At 39.5% G+C, this 24,886-nt stretch overlaps 1 protein-coding gene across 11 annotated transcripts in view; it reads right to left on the bottom strand.

The window, feature by feature from the left end:
* Positions 1 to 12,576: 12,576 nt before the first annotated feature.
* The window catches only part of SHLD1 (shieldin complex subunit 1), a 50,369-nt gene continuing 38,059 nt past the window's right edge, over positions 12,577 to 24,886 (bottom strand). For 10 of the 11 annotated variants that reach the window (XM_087948276.1, XM_087948241.1, XM_087948279.1 and 7 more), the window contains one exon: positions 12,577 to 14,098. In XM_087948276.1, coding sequence (XP_087804402.1) covers positions 13,590 to 14,098 — 509 coding nt within the window. In that variant the 3' untranslated portion in view covers positions 12,577 to 13,589. The remainder of the gene's footprint in view (positions 14,099 to 24,886) is intronic. The other variant, XR_015746122.1, reaches the window with a different exon arrangement.

Raw genomic sequence — 24,886 nt, 5'->3', positions numbered from 1 at the left:
CATCTATAGATCAGCTCCGCGCAGAAAGTCTTGGCTGGTTTATTTCATCAAGAGTTGTTGAATAAGCCATAATTAGCTGGGTTCACTGAATCCCCGGAGCCAAACCCAAGTCAACCATATTAACATAATGCATGCGCCTAATTAAGAGAGCGGTGTTGCAGTTTCCTTCTGTTAAGGGATCATATTTAATATGAGGTGAAAAGAACGAGGCTGTGGGCTCTACTAAAGCTAAGGGTTGAGTTATAGGAGCTGACTTCAAGCGGTCATAATTAAGACTTTTAAAGTGATAACCATTGTTAATAGTAATTTGTATTAATGATAGTTTTTACTTCATTACGATGAAGTGATTGATGTGCTGGAATGGGACAGGAGACCCAGGTTTTAACCCACTCACAGAAACGTACCAAATGACTTTGTCTCTCTCTCTCTCTCTCTCTCTCTCTCTCTCCCCCTCCCTCCCTCCCTCCCTCCCTCCCTCTCCAACCTATCTGACTGGATTTTTATTTTGAAGTAAATGGGGAAAGAGAATGACACAAATTCCTTCTTGAGCCCCCAAAAGAACAGTGGAATTTATCAAATAAACAAAACTTCTTTTTCTGTATAGACAGAGCAATTCTATACTCAGCTTAAGCTGGTTAAGGATAAGACATTGGCTACAGTAGAAGAACGACCATTGCTTCCAGAACACGTTTAACATGGAAGGAAAAAAAAATGCATGAAAGCAGATGAGGAGACAACCAACCCCGGAAACACTGACATTGACAACAAGCCCAGATTGCTGTGCCAGCAATCTCTCATGCAGTTCAGACAGCCACACAGCCTTTGACCTCACAGTGATGCAGGCACTCTACCAATCCACAGCCTGTACTGCTATCCATACAACTTGCGTAGTGCCCGTATTCAAGCACTTTTAGAGGTCCAGGGACTTTGCTTGAGAAATAACTTTGCTACTGCAGTGCCTAACTTTGCAACCACCTCAGGACTCATGAACACAATTCAGAAGCACAACACACAAAAGGGGCAAAAAGAGAAGACCCGCAATGAACCATCTGTTTACAGAATGTCAATACAGGTAGCCCTTGGTCAACCATGGCAATTGGGTCCACGATTTTTTTACTACTGGTTCTGTGGGCGTGGATTGGTGGGTGTGGCAGGGGAAGGATACTGCAAAATCCCCAGTCTCTACCCACCCCACTAACCTGCTTTCCAATCTGAGATACATGGTCATAAAATGTGATGATATCCAATCGTGTCTTTTAGCGATGGCAATTCCAGTTTCCCATCATTAAGCAAATCTTGCACTGTGGTTAAGCACAACATTATGTGGTCACCATCTGTCAGTTTCCTTACTGGATAGCAGGAGGACTGAAAACAGTAAGAGAAATTGAATATTTTCATTTTTTCTTCTGGATTTAGCAATTGATAAATTGCTCAGTGAAACAAGTTTATGATTCTTCCTTCATTAGCATAAGTGAAGTAGTTGTGAGAATATCTCTGTTGTGTACTAATTATTTTTATGCACTATCCTTTAGTACGTGAATTTATCTGCACAGATGAAACACAGCTAAGTAATAATATGTAACTATCATTAAAATATTCATTATTCTCAACAGGGAAATAGTTGGAGTTAATTGAAATCCTTCAGGTTAATTAGATTCCAATGGGATTAATGATTCATCCCAATCTTTTTGCAGGCCTTTCTTCAAGTCAGTATTACTTATGTTATGCCAGTTGCCATATATATATGCAGGTTTTGGCATGTTTGGATCTTTTCCTGTGTAAGATAGAGAGTATCTTGGCGACATTTCGACGAGGTCCCACTCACCATCTTCAGGATGGTGCTTTCGGCTTCATGCTTGTGCGAGCAAAGCGTAATCAGAACTGCCCTCTCTCTGTAAATACTGGTGGGGAGGTGTGGTGTGCTGGCTCTGTTGTAAGCGGGCTGGTTGGCTGTGTTGTTATTTCTTGATTGGTTGATGGAGTTGATATTTGCAAATTGGTTGGCTTTTTCATAAGAACCTGTGTGGCTGAGGTATTGGCTGTGTGTCTATCAGCCTCCTGTGTTGCCCAGCCACATACATTGGACAAACCAACAGGAGAAAAAATGCATGCATTGCAGAACACAAGAATGCAGTCAGAAAAGAAGAAAATACTTCCTCCATTTTCCAGCACCTTAAAGCCACAGGACATGAAATTAATTTTGAGGGAACCAAATTAATCTTCAATACTGAACACTTCAACAAGAGAATAATCAGGGAAGCCATCAAAATAGAGAAACAGCCCCATAACATGAACAAAAAGGACGAATCCTCCCACCTATCAGACATCTGGAAACTAGCCCTGATCAACAAACGAGTCCCAGCCACGAAAACCAACACTGGACCCAAAACAACACATGATGCCACCACCAATCTCCGTCACCAAACCCAAACCCATCCCATAGAGAAAGGCAATCACCATCCAGAAACCAGACCACGGCTGCATCACCAGCTGCCACACCCCCAACCCCCAAACTAAGCAAACTGACACATGCCACAAACATATAGCCAGACCTCAAACTCAGAGCCAAACCAAAACCTGGAATGCTACATCACAGCCATCCGCTCAGGATATCACATCATGGAACTCAGGAGGTTACACCACAAAACCTCAGGATGTTGCAACACAGCCAATGACCCAGGAGATTACAGCAAAAGACCCAGGATGTCACAACAATAGAACTCAGAAGGTCATCACACATCACCCAGGTCATTACAAAACAGGAGGCTGATAGACACACAGCCAGAACCTCAGCCACACAGGTTCTTACAAAAAAGCCAACCAATCTGCATGCTCAGGTAGAAAAGAAAATTGTCAGAATATGAAGCTGGGAGATATTTTATAATTTATCCATAGCAACTATCTCTTGTGCAATCTAATATTGAACTAAGAATAATATTTTTGTATTCCATTCTCAGCTTGTGTCTCTGAGGATAAAACTCCTATTTCTCATGTATTTTCATTATAGTTCTCAGCTGAGTTTGTTTTGCTTCAGGGAATGACTGTAACATCTCTCTTGTAATTAAGCTTATGTGTGACTCCAAACGAAAAAAAACCCTACCAAAAACCAAAACTTCACATATAGAAATGTGAGATAATTCACTGTTCCTGTGCAATATCACATAATGAGTTCTAAAAGTGGCTGTTCTTGACATGCTTTTAAAAAAAAAAACTAATTTAGTTTTATTATAGTTTGTCAACAGCCTGATCTGATCCAAAGTGCTTGCCTCACATCTGGAATTGTCACTTCTGGAATCAATCAATGCAAATTCTTCTTATTTGCACTTCACAAAATGACAGATCAGCTTATCTGTTTTTCAAAGCAGATAAGAATTTATCATAATTTGCCATTCAAAGTGAACAGGTGGGTGAGTTTAAACAGGACCATAAATCAACATTTCAGCTTAATATGGGCTCGGAGATCATCTAAAGCAGGTGTATCTAACCCGTGGCCCACAAGTTGCATGTGGCTCTGGACAGCTAGTAATGCGGCCCCACAAGATTGCAAACTTTTAACATTATTATGTGATTTGTACACATTAACTATATTATCTGTGTTACATGTAGACCGAGATAATTCTTCTTCACTCAGTGGGGCCCAGGCAAGCCAAAAGGTTGGACACCCATGATCTAAAGCAAAGCACATTTCACCAATTGGGATGGTATTACTGGAGAAAAAAATAATAAAGACTCAATAAAGGGCCAACAACTTTACCAGGAAAAAATATGTTTGAACCAAAAAGAGATGGTCAACCCTCTAGTGCAATATTTGGATTGTCTCTCTTGGACCATTGGAGAATTACAGTATATTTTGCAGTTGACAAGCTATAGTTTTACATTGTTATGATTCTTGTGTCTTTTACTGATGGGGTTTTATTGTTTGTAACTTATTTGGGATGTTTTCATTCTGTTGTTAATTGCCATGAGATATTTTGGATTATTTGACGTTCCAAAAAGACCAACATACCAACAAACAGATGCCACCTTACTTACTGGATCGTAGGACCGTAACAATCCCATGGCCAGGGTTCCAAGTAATAGATCCATTGCAAGCAAAACTCCGAGGCAGGTGGATCCTTCCAAGAATAGCTTTATTGGAAATATCATATTGGAACATATCTGGTGAAAACCAACTCTGAAGGGTCCCTTGGTTTTCACCTAATTAAAAGTTTTCTCTCAACCCTAAACAATCAGTCACGTGGTCTAATCCAGGTGTTGCCTAGTAGTCTGGTGATATCACTCCTCCTTCCTCCGGCCAGGTGTGAGAACATCCTTGGTTCCCAAGAGAAAGTATTTTATTTTGACTATACATCCCCAGATTTCTCTAATCTCCCCTCCCTATCCCTCAGCTCCAATGTGGCAACACAGAAGCTCCAAGATGGCTTCAGTCAGGCCAGCTTCAGGGTTGGCAGCCATCTGACTATACCCAAGATCTGGTTTCTAATAAGATTGCCAAGGCCCCTTCATTTTAAACCAACCAGCTGAAATGCTGTTGGTGCAGGTCTTATCCCTAGGAAACCATTGCATAACTGTCAGTGCATATAGTTCTTGAATTGGAATAGACATGACAACAGATCAGCCATTGGGACTGGCTGGAATAGACATAGTAACAGGTCAGTCAAAGGGACTGTCTGGGTTAGACATGATAACAGGTCAGCCAATGGGACTGTTGGATTAGTCATGGCAACAGATCAGCCAATGGGGGCTGCTTGGAAACTGAAACATAGTATTTGTTTTGTATGTGGCCATAAGAGACAATTTGGAGTCTGGGCGTGGCTTTGACTTGCTGAACTATATATAAGAGTTGGTTTGTCCTCTACAATCTAGGCCTCTGTAAATTTAGGCCTCGGAGCCTCTCTCTACTTTGTAATGACTTGATTCTGTGAACATTGCTTCTGTATTCCTGAATTTGTACGCTGACGTCTGGTGTATGGTATTGTACAGAGGTGGTATTCAGCAGGTTCTGACCAGTTCTGGAGAACCGGTAGCGGAAATTTTGAGTAGTTCAGAGAACCGGCAAATCCCACCTCTGACTTTACAGTATCCTTTCCCTGCCCCGCCCACCAAGCCACGCCCACAGAACTGGTAGTAAAAAAAAAAATTGAATCCTACCACTGGTGTGTGATGGTCGGATGTGCAAATACTCTGATGATAACCATTAGATGAGAGTTGCATAATAGTAAATATCAATTTGCCACCACCTGCCAAACTGGTATCAAGTTCCATGCAATCTCATCCACTAGTTATGCAGAATTTCCTAGGGATAAGACCCATGCCAACAGCATTTCAGCTGGCCGGTTTATAATGAAGAGGTCTTGGCAATCTTACCAGAAACCAGATCTTGGGCAGAGTCAAAAATGGCTATGTTATAATCTTACAATCCAGCAGGTTAAATAAGATGGCAACTTTTGGTTGGTATGTAGTGTTTTCTGTTAAGCCTTTTTACCTCACCCTTAAAGTAAGTATTAAGAACGTTTCACATTTTTGTCCCCAGCAGCCAAGTGGCTGATTTATTACCCCGGTGACTTACGATCCCAGAGACTAATTTCAGAATCATAAATCTATCTTTATGTTTAAAACAGGACCAGTGATTCCTGCTGTTCGGAGCTGAGTAAATAAACATTAAAATGATTAACCTAATATGTCATTGCATACCTGGCAGCACCTTAAATGTTTCTCTCCAAGAGCTCTTGTGTTTAGTAGAAGGCTACTCACCGTATTGATTTTTCCAGTTAACACAAATGAAAGCTAGAAGGCTTTCTACAAAAGAACTACCTTTGAAAAAGGAACACAGACCAGCTCTCCTTAATCTCCTTGGTATTATACAGCCATTGCTTCTGTTAAAAAAAAAAAAAAAAAAAGAGGAGGAGGAGGAGCAGACAGGCCCAGGGTGACCAGCTGGATAGCAGCCAAGCATGGTGGGTCACAGCACAGAGGAAAACTTAACAGTAGATTGTGTCTGCTGAGCATGTCAATAAGCAATAAGCATAGACTTATATACCGCTTCACAGTGCTTTTAACAGCCCTCTCTAAGTGGTTTACAGTCAGCCTATTGCCCCCCAACAATTTTGGGTCCACATTTTACTGACCTCTGAAGGATGGAAGGCTGAGTCAACCTTGAGCCTGGTGAGATTCGAACTGCCAAATTGCAGGCAGCCAGCAATCGGTAGAAGTAGTCTGCAGTACCGTACTCTAACCATTGCGCCATCATGGCTCAATAGTTGTCTATGGCATTGGCCCCAAACCTGTTTGGGCACCAGAGACTGGTTTTGTGGAGAGAGATTTTCTGTAGAGCAGAAGGGACATGGTTTTGTGTGCTGCCTGCATCCCGTGGATGGGGCTTTGCTAGTTCACGTGGCCCGCTTTCTGGCATGCCATTTCATGGTTGTCCCAAAGTTGGCTTTCTTTAGAAGAAGAAAAAAAGGAAGCCTGGTTGCCTTTTGAAAAAGCAGCTTTGAGACATGTCAATAGTCATTCCAGTCACAGTGTCCAACTCTTTTCCGACTGGTACATTGGGGGATTGTGCTGTCCCAAAGTAGAAGGCTGAGCAAAGACAAATCAGGATTTAAAACTCAAATATTTCACGTAGCTGAATTCAATTCATAATGTCATGTGATTCCCCAAATAATTAACTCTCCCTTTTTTCATATTAAAAAACCCTACATGGCTGCTATTTTCATAATACTCTGGGGGCCTTAGTTCCCCCCTTTTTTTGGTGGGAGAAGATGTGGCTGAGTGCAGGGTGAGCATTGCAGGGTTAAGGGCTGAATTACACATATATTCAAACCTCTAGGTCAGGGATCTTCAAACTTGACAGCTTTAAGACTTGTGGACTTCAACTCCCAGAATTCCTCCTCCAGTCATGTTAGCTCAGGAATTCTGGGAGTTGAAGTCCACAAAGTCTTAAGCTTGCCAAGTCTGAAGACCCTTGCTTTAGGTACTATACCGTGTTTACCACTCCGCTTTGAAAGTGCAGGTGCCCTGACAAAATTGTTTCTGCACAGGAAATGTAAAGCTATGCCTACCTGACTACCTACAAATGGGAGTTGTGAGAAGTGGCCCTTTGGAGGAATAGTTACAAAGGAAATAGCTCGCTATTAACTAAAAGTTAAATTAACAGAGCTTTTCATATTTCAGAGCTTGACAAACACTCATTGATCTCTGATGAGTATGTTCTTCCTATAGGGAATATAAAAGCAAAAGAAGTCTAGTGAATGTCATTTAGACAAACATTTAGAAGTCTTCAGTAATCCATTGTGCTTCAGTTTGCAAATCAGCTGAACTATAGCAGCGTGTCCAAATAATTCAACTTTAATAAGCTTCATTCTTGTGGCAAAATCCATTAAGGTTTATCATTGATCCTTAGCTGCAAAAGGATATTAGAAAGCCCTGAGCAGATTATCATAAACACTCCTTATCTTGGATAACTGAGTATAGTGGCCTATGCTGTCAATATCCTAAACCAGCGATGAACAGACGTTAGGCTTCTTAAATTAGATCTGTTGCACTTACTTGAACTTAAAGAAAGAAAGTGAATGAAATGCTTATAATACAAACAAAATTAAGGACAGACAGATGTGTACTTCCTGCCTACCCCACACTGGACACCTACAAATTTGGGAGGGCAAAAATAGATGACATAATCCCTAATCTGATGCCCTAAATGGCAACCTCCACTAGATGTCTATGGAGATTCTCAATCATCCAGGTCATGGTTGTCCCAAAAGTGTTTTTTTTTCTCAAAAGTGGGCTTTTGTCCCAAAGGTGCTTTTTCCAGGTGGACTGTTTTTTTTTGGGGGGGGGTGTTCCTTGGAAAACATTTTGCTTTTCATCCAAGAAGTTTCTTCAGTTCTAAATGACTGGTAGGCAATGATTCAGCAGTCAGAATTCAGCAGTCCACCTGCCCCTGAAAGGGCCACTTCTCTGAAGACAGCAAGGTTTACAGCGTGGACAGAAAGGACCACTGGTTTGAAAGAGGAGTCAAAGAGGCCGTGTATGTTAAAATTGAACAGCCCTCTCTCAACAGAAGGTGGGGAGGGGTACACCACCACTTACCTCCTGTTTACAACGCAGCCCTTTCAGCAGTCCTGAGACATTCCACATTTGTTTGCATTCTGATTCAGGAACTCTAAGGACACAGATTAGCTCCTAGAGATTGTTCAACGATGCTCAGAATTTGAATGACTGGCTGTTTGCAGAGGATGTAAATCCCCTCCATTCCCTACCAGATAGTTAGAACTGAAGAAGCTTCTTGGATAAGAAGTGAAAGTCTCTTAAAGAAAAACCAGAAAGTCCAGTTATCTTTAAAACAAAACAAAATCATAAAGCATCTTTGGGACAACCATGACCTGGATGACTGAGAAGCTCCAGAGACGTTAAAAACCAATCATTTTGTCAAAGGTTTGGTGTCTACCATCAATGAACACATAAACCAATCATGAAAATAGCAACTCTATTCCAATCTAATGAAAGGTCTATTTTTAATGTAGCCAACAACAGGTGTCACGCTTAACAACAGGGATGCATCTGCAAGGTTCTGTGCGCCCTTCAGAAACCATATGGCTGCAGCATGTTCATGCGCTATAAATGGTTGAAAACTGTGAAAGCATAAATAGAAAGGGGAATGAGTCCTTTCCTTTAGAACACACTCTAGCAAGAAGAATAGAAACAGCAGTCCCTCATTTGCTTTATTTTTACCTTTTTCCCACACAGAACCCCTGCCTTCAGATAGGCAGCCATATAAATAGTTCAGATAAAAACATGAAAATAAATTCTTTCTGCAGTATTGGAAATGATTTATGGACACAGCCAAGAGTATTCGTTCCCCCTCACACACACACACACACACGCTTTTTCTCCAAAGAATTCCAATTTGGGTGAAATAAATTGAAATTGCCACATATAAATAGTATCCACCGTTCTTTAATCCCTAGTCCATACAGGAGGCAGTTTGCTTCAAGTGTTTTCTGTAGCTCTAAATAAGGCTAAGTGGGGGAGAAAGACAGAGTGCCTTAAATCTGTTCAGGACCCAATGACAGCAGATGCTCTGTCTCAGTTGCAGGTCATGAGTCCTCCAGCAGGATAATATCCCAAAACATACATCTAAATGACCAAAAATGGTTGAAGAGCAAATACTGGACTGTTCTGAAGTGGCCTGCTATGAGTCCCAATAGAACTTGAATGGGAACAGCTGCAACTTACCACTGGGAGAAGGAACCCATCCAACCCAGTAAAATTGGATAGGCTTGCTCAAGAACAATTTGCCAGTTGAGAAGTATAGCAATTCAGAGCTACTTGATTGCAATTATTGCCTCAAAAATGTATGCTATGAAATATTAGGTTAAGGATACCAATAATTATTTCCATGCCAATTTCATTTATCACTTTACATACCTCAAAAGCAAAGTGTCTGATCTATGGACTATAAAGAATGGTGGCTGCTATTTAATCGTATCATTTTCTACTGATTTCACAGCAAATCGGGGTCTTTGAGGCAAAAGTGGATATTATTGTTGGCAATATCTGTTGGATGTTTGTTGGCAATATTGTTGGCAATATCTGTTGGATGTTTGAGCAGAGGAGAGACAGAGGACGGTCTAGAACAGGGGTCAGCAACCTGGTGGCTCCTGAACCACATGTGGCTCTTTCATCCATTTGCTACGGCTCTGTTGCTCAAAATATGCGTCACAACCGCCAATGTGCGACACCTGCTGGCATGTGATTTATTGAGCTTTTTGACACCCGGTAGACCAACCATGGATAAATCCAAGAAATGAAAAGTTTCAGAAGAAAACAGAACATTTAATTCAACTACATATGCTAGTTTTGTGGCCACTCAGGAAATAGTCAGGTACAGGAAAGGTTTTGTGGCTCCCGGTGTTTTCTGTGGGAAAAGGGTCCAAATGGCTCTTTGAGTGTTTAAGGTTGCCAACCTCTGGTCTAGAACCTTTAACACAGCCTTCTATAACCATTAGTTGGGAAATTGGGGAGCTGAACACTTGCCCCTAGTTGGGGAAACCTACATCCCATTTAATTCAGAGAGATATCACCCTGAATATTTCAAGTCACACTGGTCACAGTCAAAGAAAAGCTGTGAGGATGGCTCTTCCCGGTGAATGAGTTGTAAAATCCTCAATGCAAAGAAGCCCTGCCACTAGATTAGGGGTAATTTGATAGTAGAATAATTTAGGGGACAGAATACCTTAGAACTTTAGCAGAATCCAAATTAACTCACATATTTTGTAATTAAGTCTTGTCTATGAAGGAAAACAGGCCAAGAACCTCCTGAAAAAACATATAATTTACAGATTTTACCTTCATCAAACCGCATGTGAGGTCCCTGTTTCTTATTACACCTCTAGAAAGATATTTGAATAATTAATAAAAATGTAATGTATTGCTTTCTTATGTAATTTTTAAAAAGGGAATTATGTTTTTCCCCCAAAAGAATCCCAATGGATAGGTTTACTTTTGCTTGTGTTGTTGCATATATTGTTTTGCCAATACTTTCTAGTATGAATTACTGAGAGAACTCTCATGATTTCCAATTATTGGCTCAGTTATTAATAGTGTAATAAATCAGTCTTTATGCAGTACATTTCTGAATGGAAAATGCAATTTTTCCTTTAGGTACAAATACTATATTGGTCCTCTATTTGAGACCAAAAGGACAAAACTATCATATGTGAGAAACTGCATCATCTCCAACATAATATAATGTACTCTTTAATATAAGCACATGTGAGTATAAGAAGCAATTTTGTAATCATTTTCTGTTTAGGATATTATGTGAAACATAACTATATAAATAATATTTCTATATCCATTTTAAACCTATCTCACAAATATTTTTACTGACTTATAGATCTTGAATAAATTTGATTTAACACAACTTCTCTATATATTTATAAATAGTCAGAGGGTCATTTATACCATGAGACAGATGGAGTTTATTAAGAAAAGGTTGATATTAATTTTTTTTTTTGTAACACAATCAAAACCAATTTGGAAAAGTATTCCATTCTCTATTAATAATGCCTAAGAAGTAAGCTCAATGGGTGTAAGACCACAGTTCTGCTACATCTTGAAAACACAAAGCAGCACAGTGTTGGAGGATAGGGGAAGAACTGAACTGCTAAGAACTTCGAAAATTCAGAACTGTGAAATTGGAACGGTACCCAAATCTCCAGCAGTTCCTCACTACTAAGAAGGACCTCTTCTGAGTCATCACCCATCAAGCATGACAAGGATGATAATCTAGTTAAGAGATTTCTGGCAGACACAATTGTCAGAGTACGTTATCCTTGACTCAAGGCCTAAATTGTAAGGGATTTTGAAAGGTAAACACCAGCACTTTGAATTGCACTCTACTCCTCTAGCAGAAAGGACCTTGACTGTTTTTTTAAGCAGAGTTATTAAATAATGATACAACACTCTAGAGAAGGTTCCAGTGCTTGGAAATACAAAGGCAACGGAAAAAGAGGCGATATAGAAGACAGAAGGTTAGATACACCAACTGCTATAATAAGCTTTAACAATTCAAAGATGCAGTCACCAGCAATTCTGGAAAACTTAAATCTGTTGGGCCACAAAGAACTGAAAGCAAATCAATAACTGAACATTAAAATGGCGCTGAAATATATGCTCCAGAAAGTTCAGCATGTACTTCTAACTGATGTTATACTTAATAATTGTTTTCTTTGGAATTTGGCAATAAAGGTTCACTTGGCTGGGAGTATCTTTCATAGCTTACACTCATATGAATATGAGGATTATTATTACCTTTATTGTCAAAGTACAACATGTGTACAATGAGATTGGCTGAGCCTCCCTTCGTGCACACACACACACACACCCAACACAACTCACAGTGAGGACAGAAGTCCCTAACGTAGATTCACTGCAAGTAGCCCTCAATTTACAACGATTTGTTTAGCAACCATTCAACGTTACAATGACACTGAAAAAAAGTGATGTAAGCATCTAGCAACTGTAATTATAGGTCAGAACTCCTTGAAGGATTGATTTGAGTTACCATATCTGGACTGCAAGAACCACAACACAACTAGATGCCAGCAAAGAAACACCCCTCACACATACATACCTAGAAGTTGTCTGTATCCTCAAAACTGAAGTATGGTAGCTCTAAGAAAAATGAGCTTTAATTGTAACAATCAAATAAATTCTTTGTATGAGCCAGTGAACTGAACACTGCTGTCTCTTTAAAGTTAAGTTCCCAGAAAAAAAAACAAATTACACTGAAACCCAACAGCCAAAATAGTCTTCAAAGGTATGTTATGTTGATAGAAATCTATTGGTGGCTGTTAAGATTGTTCAGGTGGATAGCCCCAAAATACTTCACTAAAAAAAAAGACATTCCTGTCATGAAAGCAAAAAGGAAAGCTTTTTAAAAGGTACCTGTCACAGGTTCTAATTTAGAGCTAATTTTATCAATAAAGTTGTGGAAGAAGGAAGGGCCAAAAGCCTCGTGTAGGCCGTTCAGTGAACTGTATCAGTGGAAAAAGTAATAGTCTCAGCTTTTGGGTTCCTTTTAATGAGATTTTCTTGAATGCATTGGGTTCAACAAGATCTTATACATAAAAATACACAGAAGCACCTTTCCAAGGGTCATTCCCTGGTTCTTACATTGTGTGGTTCATCAGCATATTTACACTGTCTGCAAGGTATGGAAAGGAAAAGGTAGTATATCTTCAATTTATATCATGTTACCTGATGCATGCCTGAAACACAGAACTCAGTATTCAAGCAGCAAATTTTAAAAATAGCAATAGCTCAATTATTCTCCTAGGGGATGAAGAAAAACCTCTTTCTATGCATACATTCTAAAATATGAATTAGCTTCTTCACTGCCCATCTCCCTTAGAGAAGAGCTTTAGGTGGTGTACAATTTAATCAATAAAGTTAAAAACAGAATAATTCAAGATTAATTTTTGTTAAATATATAAACAATATAAAATTACAAAAGATGAATATGGGGAGGTTAGCAAATTAACCTATTAGCACAAGGAGAGCACCTGTCACTTCATAGATGTGAATTTCAACACTTATTAGTCCCAAACAACATAGGATAATACAAAGGATTACATTTAGGATCATAAGGAACTGTATCAACAGGCTATACAGTATATTGCTGGTTTCTCCATTAGGACAAGTCTAGAATTGCAAAGCTTATCTCCTGACATGAATTCATTTAGAAGTAGAAGCCATTATTGCTAAGTTTATATTTTAACCTGAAAGCCTGTTATTTTTCAAACAGAACGTTTTCAGACCCAGTTCTATTCTAAGAAGAAAGGGAATTATTAATATTGGACATAATCAAGTCTGAGTCTCAAGCTGTTTTTGCATATAGTAAATATACTCTCCAATGATTGACATGAGGAATAATTAAAAGCAATTGCTTTATGACATTTTGCAATTCAATCATGCCTTCTTTATATTCTCGGTTCCAACAAGATGATGTTAACCATTCATTCCCTAGCTAAAGAAATCCTATCAATTCTTAGATTTTAGAAATATGCTCAGGCTCAGCATCATTTCAGGGCATTCTGTTTTAAGATAAATCGAAAGATATCATCCGAGAGTCCAGGGATTGCTTTTCCTTTCTCTGAATTAGCACTGGCACTGCCGGGAGTCAAAAGGCAAAAGTGATTGTCGGGAGGCTGAGGAAAAATTTTATTCTCCTCTCTGTTCAAAATCATTTGAGCGATTTGGAGATTCTTCACTATAAATTTCATTCCCTCTTTGCCTGCAAGATCTGCGATCTTGAGGGACAGATACTGTGAAGTTGATTCATATCTTGGACTCCCTCCAGATGGCTTCTTCTGGCACAAAGTCCTGTAGAATGTGTCCAGAGATTTTCTAAGGGTGGGTTCCCCTTCTCCCTTTTGCTCAGGAACCTCAATTTCACTCCGTTGAAGGTGTTCTGTGTTCTCGCAGCTGACAGACTCTCTCCTCTCATAGAGGTAAGGCCACAGAGTGATGCTGGCTTTGGCATCCGGCCCTGGGAGAAACTGATTGTTGGGTTCTGTCGGGAAATAACCTGGAAATAAGAAAAATCAAATAGAAAAAGCTGATCAGGGAATGTGATCCAATGACCAGCATGTTATGTTTAGGCATGGCCCATATTCTAACTCATAACCAGCCAGATAATGACAATTTTTGAAGCAGAACTCCTGTTTAAAATTCCCTCTGGACCAAGTGGGATCACGCTATCCACTCAATAGATAAGACAGCATTCATATGCTTCATGTCTAAAGTTTGGATACTTCTGAGCTTACCAGTGCCATGAAAATGGATAGAATTTCCTAAATTGGCCAACTTGAAGGCCTGGATCAACAGGAAACTACACGTCCCATGTGTACTGGTAGAAAAAAAAATGCTGCTACACAGACCCAGAAAACAATCCATATGAAGGTACCCAACCAGTCCACTTTGAAGGAAGGAGATGCACAGAGATGGCAATGGGTGCCACATAATTCTTGAGGGTCATTGCATTCCCTGAGGAATGGTGTTATCTCCAGCTTCACCCTCCATTACAGGTGGTTATGAAGTCACACAAGACAAAGATAAAACACACTGCACTGAAATGTAAAATAGCCCATAGCATTTTACATTTGCCTTGCAAGCAACAAGAGAGACCAAATGCCCATGCAGTCTATGCTGAAAGCCAGTTTTGTCTAATGGCTAAGGCACCAGGCCAGAAGGTGGGAGATTGTGAGTTCAAGTCCCACCTTAGCCATGAAAGTCAGTTGGGTGACCTTGGGCCAGTTGCTCTCTCTCTTAACCCAACCCACCTCAGAGGATTGTGGTTGTGTGGAAAATAAGAAGAGGAAGGTATGTTGGACATGTTCGCCATCTTGACTTATTGGTAAAAATAATAAAGGCAGGATATAAAAAAAATACACATTTCATATGTGATCCTAGTCTATGACCAATGTTTATTATGACATCAGGGGTCAACACTCCTTCTAGGCTCTCAACAATATTTAGAGACACTCTCTCTGTAAGGGTCTTGCACATCTGGCTTAAACTCTTTTCTGTTACAAAACAAATCATCCAATTCAAAATGAAATTTTACTCTGGATTTGCTAGGAGTCCTTTTATTACTTCAACACTGTAGCTGAAAAGTTAAGAGCTTCCCTGGGGAAATAAAAGGCTTAGAAACAGTCGTTTCCTCCCCCTCCTCTCGAAATGCAAATGATTCACTTAATAAAACTCAATAACAGTATAATGTAGGAGCACTGCCAGTAGTTAGAACTTTTTATGTTTTACAAAATTATACACTTTGTAAAGAAAAAAACCACCGGTGAGCTATTTGATTGCAGACATAATGACCATGTTCAGTTTGACTGCACTATTAGTGAACTAGCACCTCCACTCAACCAATTATGCCGGATTATAGGCAGCAATAGCATTCAAATTATATGTTACATTTAGCTGTGTCTAATTTTCTCCAAAAATAAGTGAACTGCCTATAGAAAACTGGAATGTTCATTTATGCACTAAAAAGAGAAAACAGTTATTTAACAATTACCCTTTGACTTTGGGTTTTTTGTTTTTTTTTCAAAATTGCACATATCTCTCCATTGCTATTTTTCTTACAGAAAGGGAATATGGATGCCAGTATAGAGAACAGCCATCCATCCCAGCACCAATCCAATAAGTGGCTCACTGCCAATACACCCTCTGTTGCTTTCTCTGCCAATTACTTTCCTGCTGCATAATTAACCTAAGTTTTAAAGTGATTTACATGTCTGGAGCCTCCCTCTTCTCCCATCCAAGAAATGAATATGGCTCTAACATTTTTTTTCTTCTCCTCCTCCTCCTTCTAGCTTTTAATCATTTTGCCTGATGTTTTGCATTGGTACATCTTCAATTCAGCTCATAAATATCTTCAGTTGATTTTTTCTCCTTCATTACATACATACATACATACATATACACATACACACACACACCTGTAATGAGGGAAATGTGTGTGTGTGTGTGTGTGTGTGTGTGTGTGTGTGTGTGTATAATAACATCGGCAAAATAAACCCTGTATCAAAATACTGGTGTTTCTCAAACTTAAGAACTTTAAGACGGGTGGACTTCAAGTACCAGAATTATTTAACTAGCCATGAAGTCTATCTATCTTACAGTACCAAGGTTGAGAAACGTTAGTCTGATAGATATTGAAAAAAATGTACCAAAGCACATAGTGTACTCGTAGTTAAAAGTTTAGAAGAACCTATTAAGCTGGTCAGAGGTGAACAAGCAAAGGTAACTTATAATAGCTTTTTTGTTGTGCTTTATAGTCTTTGGTGGTACAGATTCATAATTGATAAGTATGAAACAAAGGACAAAGGAACTGAGGTTCACATATATGATGAAAGCTCGAGAGAAAAGAATACTTGTTTTGGAAAATGAGAATTGGCAAGGAGACGGCAAATCCAGTCTTCTAAAATTGTCTTATGTATGTACCAGAATGTTGGCTGGAGCAGGACTGGAAACAATGCACAAAACCGAAGTGGAATTTTATGCAAGGTTTAAGGATTTGGAACAAAGAGAGATCCTACACAGGTAGTCCTCAACTCAATGACCACAATTTGGTTCAAAATGAGCTTTCTGTTGCTAAATGAGACATTTGTTAAGTGAATTTTGCCCCATTTTACAACTTTTCTCACCAGAGTTATTAATTGAATCATTACAATTCTTAAGTTAGTAACATGGTTATTAAGTGAATCTGGCTTCCCCATTGACTTTGCTTGTCAGAAGGTCACAAAAGGGGATCATATGATCCTGGGACATTGCAACGGTCATAAATATGAGTCAGTTGCCAAGTATCTGAATTTTGATTGTATGATCACAGAGATGGCGCAATGGTCATGTGAAAAATGGTCATAAGTCGCTTCTTTCAGTGCTGTTGTAACTTTGAACAGTCACTAAATGAACTGTTGTAAGTTGAGTACTATCTGTATGTGACAGTCTACATTCAGCTATGGTTTGCTCCTTGCTGTTCAGTGGCCCTACAGATGCCCAAACAAATGCTACGAGCTAGTTTTTATTTATTAAATTTCTATGCCGCCCAGCTCACTGATACAGTGACTTCTGAGGAGAATCTCAAAATTGTTTCTCACAAGAAGCATTCCCTTTGAAGGCGGATGAAGCAGCTGGAAATGCTAGGTTGGCATTAATGATGGAGTCCTACATATTGGAGGAATGAGAGAAGGGAACTAAGGGAAAGAAAATACCTGACAATTAAGATGGACCTAGACCAGGGCTGTCAAACTCGCGACCCATAGGCCAGATTTGTCACACACTGGCTGCGCCCATGCCCGGTTTAGCGAAGGGGAAAAAAGTTGAGATATGTCACATGATGCTGCCGTGACAACACACATTTGACACCTCTGACCTAGACAATTCTGGCTGTTCAAAATTTGTGATTTTAATAAAGAGCAATGGGGGCTGATAAGCCTGAATTGGCAGTATTTACACTGTTTAAAGCATGTTGGTTCCTAGACAAATCTTGAAAGATTACTGAGAAGTGTGCTTGATTTTAGGCTGGTTGTTTGAATAAAAGTACAAAAAGTCCCTGAAATGGCAGTTTTGCATTAAGTTGCCTATCAAATTGTTTCCTCACTTGTCAGATTTCAAAACTAGATCAGGCTGGTTTTGAAAAAGTTCTCCAGTTGCCCCCTCTGCTTGACCTTTTTCTTATTTCTTTTGGTAGTATTTTCAGTCTGAGCCACGTCACATTTTCTTTTAACAAAAATAAATAAAAATGTAAGAATTCCTATTACCACAGACAAGTGCACACGTTTTTCTTGCTTATTCCGATTTTTCACACAAGTCTGCAACAAATAAAAAGTAGAAGTAGGGAACGGACTCCAGTCTCATCTTAAACATATCAGCAAGAGCAATTTAAAGAAGCAATTAGAAAAAAAGTACTGTTTATTATTGACCCTGACCCTAAGATATAACTGTTGAGTATTTTTCCAGACGGTAAAGATTGCTTTTCAGGTGTTTACAATCCATCTCCCAGGCCTAATAAGTAGTTGCAAGTATCAGATGTTGCTAAATAGGTATCCACTCTTTAATAGCCCTCTAGTCAGCTTTTTAGCTACATTAGAAGAAGCTTCCATGCCATAAATGTCCACCAAACATAGTTTTTGCAGACTCCAGGGCCTCTTCTAATTATGGATGCCTGAAAATTGGAAATGGTGTGTGTTTTTTGAACTAGGAAACACACTAAAAAAAACTAGTACATGGCTGCATTTAGCTTTAAAACACAAGAAACTTTAAAACACAAGAAATATTGCTCTCAGTCCTAAGAAAACACCAAATCTTCCATTGTCACCTTCATCTCTCCGACTGTGGCACTTTGGTTCTCCCACATTAAGCCCTCGGCACATCCTGTGGCTCCATTAATAAAAATTGTGTTCCAAATCCTCCAAGCTTTCCATTTCAAGTGCATAGAAGAGAGTTATAAGTGACAGTATAGTACTTTTAATTCAAAGCAAAATGAAGTAATCACCATACCACTTGTTCTTTCTAATGAACTGAGGGTTTTTGTGAAGCCACCATTCCTAATTGGGAAGATAAAGCAAATCTCAATCTGAAGTAGAGAAAATGAAATTTTCTTCAAAACCCTCATCAAGATTATATCCTAAAACAGCATTTTCCAATCTTTCTGGCTTTATGGAGGGGCGGGGGAGGAGAGAACAGGGAGGAGAGGAGAGGAGATGGTTTTGTGTGAGTGGCAGGTAAAGCTGGGTAAAGCTCATGAGAATTGTGGCTGCCTTTTGCAGAGCCATCTTGTAGTTGTTTTTCAAGCCAAATCTTGTATAATTTATTGGAACGTGACAAGTAGGCCAGCATTTCATATAAACTTGAAAGCCTGTTCAAAGGAAGCCCTGTGGCCTAGCCACGGCTATTAAATAACGAACAGCCTGGGAGCTGAGTCAACTTACAATGTGGCTATTAAAAGGACATCATAGCACGAACCTCCTCATGCTTTGAACTTTCTCCTATTAATTTCAGGCTTTCATCTCCTGCATGTGCACTTTGCCACTCTTTAGCAAGGCTGGACCATGATGAAATAGAGCTTATATCTTTGGAGGTGGAGGCTATGTTCATGGGCACAACACGGTCAACTTCAAGATGAAGAAGTACATAATAAGAACATAAAAGAAGAATGAGATTCTGGTCCAGCATACTCTCTTCTGAAAATGCTACAGCAGTGCACAATATTATAACTCCCGTTGTTCATGTTTCCCAGCAACAGATATTCAGAAGCATAAAGCTTCTGACATTATAGCAAATATCATATAACCAAGATGACTAACAGTCATAGATCAACATATAAGGGCTGAAAGAAAAGACAAAATTGAATCTCTCCCCCTTCTCCACCCCAACCCTCCATTATTTTCAGCCAGATTTTCCTGATTCAAGTGCAGTAAGAAAAAGATATATCACACACTTTTTAAAAGCTTGCTCCACACTGGTTTTTTTTTTTAAAAAAAAAACCATTTCACAATGGAAAAAATATGGTGTGGGGTAATTATAAAGTACAACATTTATAAATTATCTGGAACCAAGAGTGAGCAATGAGGTGGCCAAACAATTCAGTTATTGTAAGGTGTTCCAAAGTTATATTTCTAAATTAAATGGACAGCCCCCTTCCCAAAATATAATGCCATATGTAAACAATGGAGGTCAGAGAGCTGTATGAAAACAGCGACAATATGACAATCAAGGCTCACAAATATATAGTAAAATGTTCAAATATGTAAATCAAGGCAAAACATTTGTGTTTGGACAGCTGAGCACCATTATCCTAAATTAGTTTTCCTCAACCAGGAGGTGTTCTCCAGATAGCTTCCCTAATTTGAGGCACTTTGGCTCATGCTAGTTAGGTTTGGTGCAGGGAAAGCATTTCTATCCATGATCTAAGTAGCTTGCTTAAAAATGAGGGCTGCAGCAGTAAGCCAGAACATACAACAAGTCAAGGCCATAAGAAATCAGGACAATAAAAAGCATGATTGTAGGTCTACAATGAAGCTAAACAACAAATAAAAGCCCCCCCCCCCAAAATTGGATCCTGCCTTTAGGAAGAATTGTTATTCTTAGACTAAGATGAATCACTAAGGAACTTTTGATTGCAACAGAAATGCTTTGAATACATAAATAAATTAAACTATTCTCACCCTGCTAACAGTTCTCACTTGACATACAAATGACCAGGCTCAAATTATCCTGTTCTGGATGCATTATGCAAAAATCCAGCTGTCTGGGAAAATGCTGGGAAAAGTGGAAGGAAAGAGAAGAGGAGGGCAACCAACACAAAGGTGGACAGATTCATTTACAGTGGAGATGGGAACCCCACTGAAAGAGCCGAAGGTTAGGAGATATCACCTATGTGGTCCCTAAAAGTAATCAATCAGTCATCCTGGTTAATAGTCAACAAAAGCATTGGGAATCATTATGACCTTGGCCTGCAAATCTATTTCGTATCTAGGAACTTTTAATCTCTCTTCAAAAAGCACCCAGAAAGCCTTCTTTCCGCCTTTAAATGAGCTTTTAACATTGAATTTTAATCACCCTGAAAGCCTTTTTTAAATTTATACACTGTTTTTATGTTTTAATATTTTATTTGTGCATTACCCAGATTCATTTATGAGGGAGATGGGCAGTTTCAAAATTTGATAAATAAATGAATAAAATAAAAACAGTCACCAATGCCAGCTTGTAAAATATAAAGCATAAATTAAAAGCTATTAGAAAAAAATATATGTTGTGCTCCTTACAGAAGTTTGTAACCAAGAAAACAGCATTTTCAGTGACAAAAAATAGGTTGATTTATTGTAAGAACAAAAAACTGAACTTACAGAATCTGGGGAACTAGATATATATATACTGGCACCCTATCCTTTTTTTAACCAGTGAGAATTATTATGTCTAATCTTATTTCTAATGGAGAGGGCTCTAATTGTTGATACCAGAAAAATATCCATTTGGTTTCATTCTGCAACATTTTACACAAGTCCGTTTTCCTTTCCAGGTTCAGAGAATTCCATCACAAAATGGAAGAAAGGAACGAAGGGAAGGGAAGGGAAGGGAAGGGAAGGGAAGGGAAGGGAAGGGAAGGGAAGGAAGGAAGGAAGGAAGGAAGGAAGGAAGGAAGGAAGGAAGGAAGGAAGGAAGGAAGGAAGGAAGGAAGGAAGGAAGGAAGGAAGGAAAGCTTCAAGGCCTCAGGCAAATGATAATTCATAGGAAAACTCAATTTTACACATCTGAAGGCTTGAATATTGTAACTGATCATACTACTTATAAAGGTAGTCCCTGACTTACAACCACAATGGAGACCCACATTTTTGTTGTAAAATAAGCCATTTGTTAAGTGAATTGTGCCCCATATCATTTTTGCCACAGTTGTTAAGTGGATCCTTGCAGTTGATAAGTTAGTAACTCGGTTGTTAAGTGAATCTGGCTTCCCCACTGACTTTGCTTCCCAGAAGGTTGCAAAAAGATGACCTTGGGCTACATCAACAGTCATAAGTATGAACCTGTTGCCGAGTATCTGGATTTTTACCAGATAATCATGGGGATGCTTTAAATGTTTAAATTTTCACAGTTACATAACTATGAAAAGCAGTCATAAGTTTTTTTTTTCTGTGCCATTGTAACTTTGAATGGTTACTAAATGAACTGCTATAAGTCGAGGACTACCTGTAGTTGGAAACCACTTGGCTCCATACTAAAGTGCCTTGCTACTGAATGCTGACTTAAAGAAGGGTTCCTGAAGGACTCTTCTGGGTTGATCAGTTGGGCAATTACCAGCTTGGATGCCATTTTGAATTTCTTCCAAGAAAGCAAGCATGTGTCTCTGAAAATAAAATGGTTTCCCCTTAATCTCAAAGGCACTGATTACTAATGAAGCAAGTTTCATTTACATAACAACATTCAACGCAGCTCATTACAACTCATCTTTTCACAAGGCTATAAACAAAGACCCTGGAAATTGCTACAAAAGCAGGTTAGAAACAGATGTTTCCATGAATACAGCAAGAACTTTTCCATAAGGAGAATATGCCTAGAACCTTGCTTTGCTAATACACCTGGAAAATTAATGAACACTATTATTGTACATTTAAAAAAAAAACAATCCTCAAGGACTGTGCGTTCTTTGAACTCTGCTGTCAAAAGCCGTCATTAGAACTAAATATGGGCCTTCAAACAGCCATCACGTATGAATGGAGCCATTTCTCATTTTGGAGATTAGTTTATAATAGTAGAGCCGACATGCTCAACTGAAAGCAGGTTTATGTCTGAAAACCTGAGCTGTAGATGGAAATAAACTTATAAAGTCTGCTCTGCTTTCCCCCCCCCCCCCCCCCCCCCCCCCCCCCCCCCCCCCCCCCCCCCCCCCGGGGGGGCCCCCCCCCCCCCGGCCCCCCCCCCCCCCCCCCCCCCCCCCCCCCCCCCCCCCCCCCCCCCCCCCCCCCCCCCCCCCCCCCCCCCCCCCCCCCCGGCCCCCCCCCCCCCCCCCCCCCCCCCCCCCCCCCCCGCCCCCCCCGGTTCCCTTCACCATTGACTCCTGTTCCTGCTCCAAAGAGCTAACCAAGAGAAAGCAGCATGGGGTCTCCTTAAAACAAGAAAAAAATACTATTTTTTACTTTGTGTTGTGTTACTGAGATGTTGTTATGTGTTGCTAGTAATCATTAGTTAGTGCGGTGGCATAGGTTGCCATATTAATCATCTAAATTATTGAAGTTCTGAGCTAGTGTTTCTCCATGAGATCCTTACGTTAATCACAGAGACGCACTGGTCCTGTTTATTCACCCTTTTGTTCCTCTCTGCCCCAGACAGGTTCCTGATTCTAATCCTGCTATGTCTGGCAGGATGTAAGAGTTTTACAGGGGATCTAGCATCAAGGATGTTTCCTATGAGAAATGGCACCCTGTAATTGTACTCCAAGACAACATAGTTCACACGGACTTTGGGTAGTTTCTCGCCATGCTGATGGCCTCTTTTATTGGATTTCTTTCATTTTGGAACCATAATCTCCTCATCGGTATTACTTATTGCTCTGTGTCCAAACTGTTGAACAAACGGAAATGAAACTGTTTTGGATGGAGAGCTTTTATTAAGAAAAAACGTATATAAACATTCAGAAAAACTAGTGAGGTCCAACTGCATACAATACCCGCCCTGCTCTTTTATAAAAGGAAAAGACACATATATGTGGCAAGTTAATTACATTTAGTGTTCTGCCTGAGCCGAGCTTGTCTCAGGATCTAGAATTTTTAATAACTAGACCCTTGTGCAGATAGTTTTTAATAAAGTGCAGACAGATTAAATTTCAGGCTATGTCACAATGCTGCTCACCTAAAGGTCCATGTGCTGGAAACTAATTACCGCTCAAGCAGAAACTGATAGTAGCCTTGCTTTGCGTCCAGGCAAAAACAATAAATAGGTCCCCGTATTTGTATGTGTACTTTTAAAAAAAAATTACAAATCACCTGATTTTAAAAAGATAATCTAATATGCCTTGATGTTTATCATAGCCTAAAGTGTGTTTTGTTGGGCTTCTTGGTCTTACTAATCAGATTTACCTGCCTCTATAATGTGATTTTTTTTCAATTATCTTCTTTCCAGCTCTGGGCTGTTTATGCTAGAAAACATAGTAGTTTGTTCTTTTTGGTGGGTAAGAGGGGAGTTGGTTTTTTTTTCCCTGTTCAGTTTTCTTTCACCCTGATAGATGCTGCATAGGTGTTTTTTTTAAAGAGCAAGAACATCCTGCTTCATGTTTTCATCCAAAATTCGTGTGGAGGTAGCAGAATACAGTTCTGGTTCTCTACCTGTATGGGCTGGCATCCTTACATAGGTCTCCAGCAAGACCTAGACTTCATGAGCTTTTCTGTCTCTTGATACTTATTGGTTTGTCTGGCTTTATATATTACTACCCATGTTTTCCCAAAAATAAGACTGGGTGTTATATTAATTTTGGCTGCAAAAGATGCATTAGGGCTTATTTTCCAGTTAGGTCTTATTCTGGGGAAAATATGGCACTAAATGTGTCCTTTTGGCTGATGATCTTAACGGGGGCTTATTTTTGGGGTAGGGCTTATATTATGAGCATCCTGAAAAATCATGCTAGGGCTTATTTTCCAGTTAGCTCTTATTTTTGGGGAAACACAGTAGTTACTCAGGTTTCAAAAAATAAAGCTAAAATAACTCTTGATATTAAAGTCAATAATGAGTACAATTAAAAAGGATATTAGAAAAGGTATCTTTAGGATCTTTTTTTTTTTAAAAAAAGAAAAACCCCTAACTCAGCAAGAGTTGTGAGTAATTGGGGGAGGCTGTGGAGAGAGTGTTGAGAGAGAGTCACAACAAGGCAGAGCTGTGACAACTGTTAGTGAACGTCTTCAGATTTATTCTGAATATTTCAGATTTTAAACACTAATTTAAGATGCATCAAAGTATAATTAACATTTGTGCCGCAAGATACAAAGACAAAGACTGGCTTTAAAAATGGATTAGAGGAGGCTAGAGCTGCAAGCGCTTGTTCCCTTAGCCAAGTGGAGCCTCCTGTTTCGGATGAAACAGGAGAACAAACCGAGAACAAACAATGAGAGAAGGCTCTTAGCTTTTAAGTATGTTGGAGACATCAGGCTGACTCATAATTGTGATCTAGGTAACCTATTCAATGGGAGTTCTCCTATTATGCCAGATATTGCCTATGCCATCTGTAAAAGCCTTCCTTCCTTTATCCTCATTTTAATCAGGGTCTTGGCAAGGGATTACTTTATGCAAAGCATGAATCAGTGATGCTAAAGCTTTA

This window comes from Notechis scutatus, chromosome 1 (assembly GCF_049901735.1).
Source record: "Notechis scutatus isolate UNSWTSFEM ecotype Mainland chromosome 1, rNotScu1.2, whole genome shotgun sequence".
Classification (NCBI taxonomy): domain Eukaryota; kingdom Metazoa; phylum Chordata; class Lepidosauria; order Squamata; family Elapidae; genus Notechis; species Notechis scutatus.
This window is presented reverse-complemented; position numbering and strand designations above follow the sequence as displayed.